Raw genomic sequence first — 9,284 nt, 5'->3', positions numbered from 1 at the left:
TGAGGAAAATATGTAATAAAAAATATTAAAAATTAAAAAAAAAAGATTCCAATTTTTGAAGTGTGTCGATGAATTTTGACCCGGTGTCAGCCTGTTTTGTTAAATGTGCTTCAAAAGATGCTTATTGAGGAAGTGGATCGGCCACTAGTTTTGTTTTGAGTTGTTTTTTTAAATAATTGTGTGCGTTTGCGCAGGCACATGTACAGGTAGACCAGGGTTACTATGTAGACCTCCATCTTAAAGAGGATGTCTGCTGAGCTCACAGGGGTCACCACATCTGCCTGAGATGCCCCACATTCTTCCCCCCTTCCCTCCAACCCCTGCTGGGCATGCTGAGGATTTAACCCAGCTTTACGTATGGGCTAGGCAAGCACTGGCCCAGCTGATCAGCCACAGCCTTAGCGCTAGTTCCTCTCTTTTTGGCAGTATGAAGAAGTTGTGTTTAAATCCAGCAGTATGGTCCTGGGGACATTGGTTTCTGTTTATCCTACCTGTTGTGCGCATCTCTCCTGTTGCTCTCAGATCAAGTTGTTTGCCTGATTCCAGCTGCCTCTTTTTTAGGTTGACAGGTATATACTATTTTTATGTCCTTTGGAGATTCTCCAAGGATTTTATAAATTGTCCCCATCAGGAAGTATGTGCTACTTGGAGAATAATACATAGATCCTAGAGCTCTTAACTCTGCATGCCCCGGATTCCACACCTTTCTCTTTCTTGGTTGGTCTCTGTCAAATGACACAAGGTATATAAGGACTTCATAAAATTGGCATTGATGAAGAATTGGCTGTACAGTTTTTCACTTTTCTTCCTTCATCCAGGATGGTTTTCTTGTCCTTGAGGGACGCTGTTACAGTTCCTAAACTGCCTGCCTACTGGGTGTCACAGTCTCTGTTTCTGAGTAAGAAAAAGATCCTGTGAGCCGCTATGTTTGTCTTTACATTTTAGTTTAATTCTGGGGGACTTTTATTGGATATAAAACCCTAGGTCACTAATCCTCCCTTTGGAAAAACGTTTATAATTGTAAGTGCAAACAGGTGGGGCCTGGGAGATGGTGCTACTCAGTGGTGGAGAACTTGCCTAGCCTGCAGAAGGGCCTGGGCCTGAGCTTGGTCAGTGGGTTGGAGTCACATAGTAGGTTTGTCAGCTTTTGCTTGGTAATATACATCTAAAGTCCCTCCACATCCTTTCATGACTTTAGAGTGCACTTCTTTTCAGTGCTTATCTGAACGCACTACACATTATCTACTGAGGAATTGACAACTATGAGCGAAACCTTTGTAGATATGCATGAAGGTTATAAAGTGAATAGCTTGTAAATATAAAGGAGTGGTTGCTGAATCTCATTCTGAGAGTGTGTTTAGGCAGTGGCCCTTCATTCTGCAGTCTCACCCCGTGAAGGCTTTTCTGTTGCTCCATACCCTTGCCAGCACTTGGTGTTGTGGGTATTATGAGTTCTGGGTGTTTTAGCGAATGTCTGTTGTTTATCTCTTTGCTTTAGTCTTACATCTCTCTGGTTTGATGGGGGAGCATCTTTCAAGGTAATTTGTTGCCTGGATATCTCTGGTGAAGTGCCTGCTTTGGCCCATTTTGAAACTGGATTGTGATTGTCAAGTTTTATGATTACATTCTTTGTGTCTTTGGACAATAGCTGGTTATCAAATATGCCTTTTGCAAATTTTTTTTTGCCTCATCTGTTCATCTTCTAATTTCTTGAAAGATGTTTTAAGTGGCACACAGTAGGACACTTCAATGGCTAGAGACTGATGAGAGCAGGTTCCCAGCCCCTCTTTTTCTTTCCCTTTTCCTTGCACTGACCAGGGCTTTGAAGACCAGGTGTCCCCAGTGCACAGCTCTGCTCTGTAACTGATTTTAGAGGGAACCCTCTACTGGCTCTTAGTTTAAGGCTGTGCTTGACATAAGTTTGTAGTCACACTTCTGTTTACAGATGAAGGGAGGGGCTTGTTTTGTTTCCTTTGCTGACTTTTGCCATGGAGGGATGCTGTTGACATGCCTTTCTGGTGTTTCCTGTGGCTGTTCCCTGTCAGTTAACCTAGGTGATACTTGACTTACCCACATGTTGATTCAGCCTCCCATTTACAGATGATGCTTTCTAAAGTCATATTTTGTATTCTTTGAAAATGTGTGTTTGTTTCTATATGTATTTAGATCATGCCCATCCAGCCTTGCCTCCCTCCACGCCCCCTAGAGCCCACATGAAACACTAACTAGATCTGATGGTGTTCTCTGTTGAGGAGCAATCCTGTTTTTTTTGTTTTGTTTTGGTTTTGGTTTTTTTTTTTTTTTTCCTTCGCTTCCTTTACTAGTTTTGGTTTCTGAGGGCTGTGTGAAATGAGGTGAGAAATGGCTCTATAAGAGATTGGGTGTTTTGCTAGTTTTCAGCTTTCAAGAAAATGGGGAATCTTGGGCAAAGCTTGCTTGCAAGTGTGAAGACCTGAGTTTAGTCCATGTGTGCAGTCACCACATTCACACACACAAGGAAGGTGGGTGGTGAGCATGCAGAAAGGTGCACAGCACCATTGTGTTATCAGGAGAATACAGGTCAAAGCTGTTGGTGAGGCTCTGGCAGCCTTCCCTCCGGTAGAGCTAGGAGGAAAGTAAGATGAACGGACACCAGCAGTCACCAGGGATGCTGTAGAGATGAGGGAGCTACAGAAAGAAATGGTGATGCAGAACACAGACTAAATATAACTTGACTATGGCCCAGGAACATTGCTGAGGGTATCTTGAAAGGCAAGGTCTGCTGTGGAGGTAGTTACAAGATGTTTCAGTATAAAATAAAGTAGTTCTGTCCGTTACATTGGTGGAGATCACAGATAGGTGGGTACAGTGAAGAGAGGAAATTGCTGTTTCAGATGGTTTTTTAGATATAATGGTTTCTTACTTTTTGGATTTGTTTGTTTCTTTTTGGCTTTCAAGACAGGGTTTCTCAGCCGGGTGTGGTGGCGCATGCCTTTAATCCCAGCACTCAGGAGGAAGAGGCAGGTGAATTTCTGAGTTCGAGGCCAGCCTGGTCTACAAAGTGAGTTCCAGAACAGCCAGGCTACACAGAGAAACCCTGTCTCAAAAAACAAAAAAACCCCAGGGTTTCTCTGTGTAGTCCTGGAACTCAGTTCCTCAGTAGACTGGTCTGGCCTCAAACTCAGAGATCCTCCTGCCAGAGCCTTCCAACTGCTGGGATTAAAGACGGACACCACCACCACCCAGCAGCTTCTTAGGGTTTGGGCTGGAGGAGGACAGTAACCTACTAATACATTCCAAGAGTTTTGATTCAGTGATACTAGGTTAGACACAGAAGTGAGCCGTGAGTGAATGACAGTCAAAGAGACTAAGACTTTAAGACAGTGTCTCTGGTCTGCAATGGTCTTAGTGTCCATAGTCATTAAGTACAGGTACGCTGTTTGGTTTTGTTGTTGTTCTGGGAACTTCAGTGTGCAGTACCCTGAAAATACACTATCAAGTCAGTACCAAGGACCACCCAGACGACTGAGTAGGTTAAGGGTATGAGTGAGTGATACCAAATAGGCAAATTTATAGGCATGAATGTAAATTAGTGGGGCTTTTTGGGAAATGGGGATGGAATTAATGAGTGCACAGGAAAGTGATAGCGGGTACTGGTTTCTCTTGGAGAATGAGGGTGTTCTGAAATTGACAGCCTATTTCTAAATACACTGAAGACTTTTGAATTACACACTTTAAGTGGCCATATTATATGGCATGTGAGCTATATATATTTGAAGACACAGAGTCTTACTGTGTAGCTTTGGCTGTTTTGGAATTTCCTGGGTAGAGCTTCATGCCTCTGCTTCCCTTGAGGTGAGATTAAATGTTTGTGTCACAATGCCTGGTGAAGCTTAAAAACATCCTTTTGTGTTGGAATTTGGAGGCAAAAGTAGGAGTGTGCCTTAGGTCTAGCATCTTACCTTCAAATCTTCCAACACTATAAAGTGCTATAGAACTATACTTGTTTATTAATGTGTGTGTGTGTGTTTGTGTGCTTGTGCGCGCACATGTGGGAACCACAATACAAATGTGGAAGTCAAAGGCTAGTTCTCTCCTACTACCATGAAGTTTCCAGGGATAGATCTAAGGTTGCTGGGCTTGGCAGCAAGCCCATTTATGCATGGAGCCATCTCGATGGCCCAGCCATGGTGGCCAGTTATTTACTTCAGAATGTGAGGGAGATCAGGGCCTTTCTGAGTTTAAGATTAAAACAGTTGATATAGATCAACTTTCTCATTTTATGTATTAAATGCATTTTATTTTATTTTATTTGTTTTGGTTTTTTGAGACAGGGTTTCTCTGTAGCCCTGGATGTCCTGGAACTCACTTTGTAGACCAGGCTGGCCTCAAACTCAGAAATCCACCTGCCTCTGCCTCCCAAGTGCTGGGATTAAAGACGTGCACCACCACGCCCCGCAAGATTGGTTTTTTTGTTTGTTTGTTTGTTTTTTTTTGTCACTTGGAAATACCTAGGCTAAAAAGATTATATATCACATAGCCAAGTCTGTTGGCACACTTGTTTAATTACCTGCAGAAGCTGGTGGATTTCTGTGAGATTGAATCCAGCCTGGTCTACATAATGAGATCCAGGATAGCCAGGGCTATGTAGAGACCTTTCTCAAAAAATCACCAGCAACAAAAAGATTATATAACATATAGTTCCAAATGGGAAGGGGAGCTCAGATGAGAAAGTTCCAGAATATTTACTGTAGTACATTTTACGTGTATATGCTTTTTGGCCTTTTCAAAAGTTTGTTTGTGTATGAGTTGAGAAGGTAGGTTGTAAAATCCATGTTTTTAGGTGACGTGCTCAAGCCTGTGATGCCAGGACTGGGGAGGCTCCACTGGGAGTTTGAGGTCACTCTCTGCTACAGAGTGACCTCCTGTCTCAGAAGCAAAGCAACCACCCAGAATGATAGGTGTATGTGAGTGCTGAGGCTTACCTTGAGAGTCTTGTTCGTATATAAATACATGTGCAGAGTGCTTTGCTTATGACAGGCAGCAGTGTTTTCTCTCACTGCCTTCTTCCTGATGGTCCTGTGACAGTTTTTTTGTTTTTGTTTTTGTTTTTTGTTTTGTTTTTCTCCTGAGACAGGGTTTCTCTGTGTAGCCNTGGCTGTCCTGGAACTCACTCTGTAGACCAGGCTGGCCTCGAACTCAGAAATCCACCTGCCTCTGCCTCCCAAGTGCTGGGATGAAAGGCGCGCCACGCCCGGCTGCTGTGAGAGCTTTGAGCCTTAGATGTGCAGATGCTGAGTTTCCCTCCTTATGACACATTTTAGATTTGAGATATTTTTAAATTAGGGTCACTTACTGATGTTAAAGACAACTTAGTGGCTTCCAGAAAGAAGTATTTCCAGTCTGGAACACTGAACCTTTTTCATTGGATTCATGTCTGTGTAACACGTTTTATTGTGGCAGTGCTGGCTTCTATAACACAGTGGGTAGACTTGTAATGAAGAGATTCTTTAGGTTTCAACTGTGGTGCTCTGGTATAGTCTGTTACTGTGGGTTCCCAGGCCACTCTGAGGTTTTCTGATTTGAATGAAGCCCAGATACTGTGGATATTTAGTAGAGACTTAAGGGATGGTAAGCATTTGTCTGCAGTGTCTTGTTCTTCCTCTGCATTGCAGGCTGTTCTGCTCTCCTGCAGGTTTTCCTGATTTCTTCCTAATATTTCTTCTTTTGGTTTTCAGTTCTAGAAAGCTTTCTTTAACTGTCTTTGTGCTTTCTCTGTTTATAGTTTATTTGAGTTTCTGGAAAAGATTTCCCTGTTTCCTATTTGCTTTTCGGTGGTACTGCTTGGCAATAGGCATTGAATGAAAGAAGTGATAAGGATAGTAAAAATGGCTGCGAATGTGAGCTTGCCAGTGTGTGTGTACTGGAATTCAAAAGAGAGGGGCTAATGATGGAGGTTGGGGGGACAGCTACAATAAGTTTATTAGCAAAGCCCTTTTGTGACCCCAACTACATTGGGTCCTGTTGGCAAAAGGAAACAAACACCATGTCGTCTCCATCTGTGCAGGAACCACAGCCCTGACATCTGGAGTGGGTCCTTCCTGTTAGAGAAGGGATGGTTGCACGCTGAGGAGGAGATGCAGCATGCTTAGTAGGGCCTCTGGAGGAACTTCTACAAATCAGTCTGGGTGATACTGTACAAACTTCTATGTTATTAAAAACACATATATAATTTATTCTTTTATCTTATTTAGTTCAAAGAAGAAATCTCTAAACGTTTCAAATCTCATATTGACCAACTTGTGTTGATATTTGCTGGAAAAATTTTAAAAGATCAAGATACTCTGAGTCAGCATGGGATTCATGATGGACTTACGGTTCACCTTGTCATCAAAACACAGAACAGGTATGTCTGTTTAAATAACCAGTTCAGGCTCTAAGGAGCTTTCCTTGTTAGTATTTAAACCGTTTAAAGTACCTTTCTTTGTATCTCTTGATTGTTTGGTGAAAAACAACATTGTGACTCCATGCCTTCCTAGTATCTGAATGTTTCTGTGGGGAGGGTTGGGATGCAGATCCTGAGCCTGCCCCCATTTAATACTTTGCAAAATTCAGCTGGTTATTATGTAGAACATTTTGAGTTAGGTAACAACTTGGTTTTTTAGCTGTTTTCTTTAGGGAAAGTTTTAGACATGGTTTCTGTAACATGTTAGCAGAGTGTAAATCATTAATGTCTGATAAATTTTTGAAAGAAACTTATTATTGTTCTGGATACCATCTAAAATTTTGTTTCATCATTAGTAAAGAAACTTGATCAGACTTACTTGAATTTGGAATTTTCTTAATCTCATTCCACTATACAAATCATCTAAGATGACGTAATGGAGTAAATGACAGGAGCCTCCTAAACTTAGCATTTTATTAGTATTACCTTTGTGGCTAGCCTTGACTTGCCATGCTGCCTAGCAGGGGTCAGCCTGAGTCTGTGACTGTATTGCCACACTGGGTTTCTTTTAGAGACGGAAGGTCAGTCTAGTCCAGGCCAGGGATGAATTTGCTCCTCCTGCCTTAGCCTCCTGAGCACTGGGGTCACAGGTGCACTCACTCAGAACCGCTGGTCTTATGTTCTGCCAATGCTTCCTTTGCTATATATAGACTGCAGTTGAAAGCATTGCAGTGAAGTATCTTACAAGAGCTTGCTGTAGCATTTGCTCTAGGAGCAGCGTCTCGGTCATGCATAGCCTAGCAGGCTTTGGGCTGTTCCCCTAAGACCTGATGAGGAAGTGTGTTCTTCCTGTGCTCCTGTGTACTTGATAGCTTCTTGCATGAGAGTGGTATAGCACAGAGCACACATACGCGGACATGGTGATTCATGCTGGGATGTGAAGCACGTGTAAGGTAGATTATGATTTCTGAGATGTTGAAGTGAAAACCAGACCTTTGAATCAGTAAATGATGTGGTAAGGTTCATAATCAAATTGGTGTCAGATGAGAGAGACTTCTTTAATAAAGCCTGCTGCTCTAAAGAACTCTAAAGATGGCACCCAGTGGTTAGTGTCAGAGCCCTGGCCAACTGAACAAGCTGGCTCCACTCCTTGTCCTTATTGAAACAGACAACTAATGCTGATGATGAGAAGAAAAATCCATTGAATGTCACACTGAGAAGAACAAGATGGAGACCAGTGACAGCCTTGCCACCCCCTATCTTCTGAGTCATGACATAAGGTTAGGTTTAAATAGAGGGTGAGAGGCATACATAACTAAGTAATCCTGGGAAAAGAGAGGCCCTGCCTAGTGACCCACCTTTGTCTTGGCTTCAGTCTCCTACAAGGTGGCCTACCTACCCAGTTGTCAAAGGAAATCACATTCCAGCTGGCAGGCTTGCCCTGTGGTTGGCACCAGGTCTCCGTCTCCAGCTTTTCCTCCTCCCAGCATGGAGTTGCAGAGAAAGTTCAGCTCCTTGGATCATTATATCAGTAGCCTGGCAGCCAAAGGGGGAGACACGAGAGACTCTTGCCTAGTTACAGAGTGATAGCAGAACCAGCCCACTCAGCCAGCAACTCTCCCCTTTGTCACAGCCGATGCCTTGACAGTCTATCGGCTTTTATGCCTGAACATTGTGTGTCTGTGTGTGTGGGTATGTGTACATGAGTGCCTTTGAAGGCATCTGATTCTCCTGAAGCTGTAGTAGTTATAAGTGGTTGTGAGCCACCTGATGTGGGTGCTGGAAACTCAACATTCAGGAAGAGCAGCAAGTGATCTTAACTGCTGTGCCGCCCTTTGCTGTATTAAGTTTTTTACCTTTAACACTTTCAAGAATGTAAGTTAAACTACTCCCAACACTGTGGAACTAGAAAATAATTTGTTTGAGCTCTGTGGATGGTGGCCTTCTGTGAGGTGATAACTATTTGGCCTTCCTATATAATCACTGTGATTGAAAACAGTGACACATTTCATGTATATTGTAGTCAGAGAAGAGAGGCAGTAGTAGTTTCTTAAAGTGTTACTGTATTCTCAATATTTGTTTGTTATGCTCAGTCATTTCAGGCAAAGTATTGATGGCATTCTGTTTACAAGAGCTTACTCTTCGTTTTTCTGATTATTGAAATTTTAATTCTTTTTAAAATAATGAGTTCTGCATCCTGCATTATTATTTAATTATTTACACTAGGCCGCAAGATAATTCAGCTCAGCAAACAAATGCCCCTGGAAACACTGTGACCAGCTCACCAGCTCCCGATAGCAACCCCACGTCTGGTTCTGCTGCTAACAGCTCCTTTGGCGTAGGTAAGTTGTGCGTGCATGTGTGCATGCATACATGGAGTAAAATGTTCTCTTCCTGCAAGGGTAGTTTAACTAAAGTGACATAAGTCGTTTGACAGACAATCTTACAATCTTATGTGGTTTGCTTCTTTAATCATGTTTTAAAAGTGATTTGGGATACAAGTGAGTTTAGCTCGTATTTATCTTTAGTAAGTGACAAGCCTCCTCTTTATAATAAACGTGATGTAGCCTATGTATATGTATAATCTGACTACCACATAATTGCATCAGAGGATATAGTTAATTCATGCTGAGCTGTGATGAATTCAGAAATAATGGTTTTTAGTTATACAAGAAAGGTACCCGGTGACTCTCCTAGTTGTTTGTTCTTGTTTTCTCTTGTGTTTTGTTTGAAGAAAATCTTGCAAATGTGGCTGAGCTCCCTTAAACTCCTCCCACTCTGGCCCTCCTGGTGTGGAGGCTGTAGGTGTGTGGCATCATCACTCTGGATGGGACTGACCTAGGGGCTGGAGAGACAGCTC

The 9,284-nt window shown here is 42.5% G+C and overlaps 1 protein-coding gene across 2 annotated transcripts in view; it reads left to right on the top strand.

Annotated features, from left to right (window-relative positions):
* The window catches only part of Ubqln1 (ubiquilin 1), a 38,334-nt gene that overhangs the window by 11,208 nt on the left and 17,842 nt on the right, over positions 1–9,284 (top strand). For both annotated transcript variants that reach the window (XM_021180091.1, XM_021180090.1), the window contains exons 2-3: positions 6,234–6,385; positions 8,651–8,766. In XM_021180091.1, the coding sequence (XP_021035750.1) occupies positions 6,234–6,385; positions 8,651–8,766 (268 nt within the window). The remainder of the gene's footprint in view (positions 1–6,233; positions 6,386–8,650; positions 8,767–9,284) is intronic.

Source organism: Mus caroli, chromosome 13 (genome assembly GCF_900094665.2).
Source record: "Mus caroli chromosome 13, CAROLI_EIJ_v1.1, whole genome shotgun sequence".
NCBI classification, from domain to species: Eukaryota; Metazoa; Chordata; class Mammalia; order Rodentia; family Muridae; genus Mus; species Mus caroli.
Note: the sequence above shows the minus strand (reverse complement) of the source record. Positions and strands in the feature narration are given on the sequence as shown.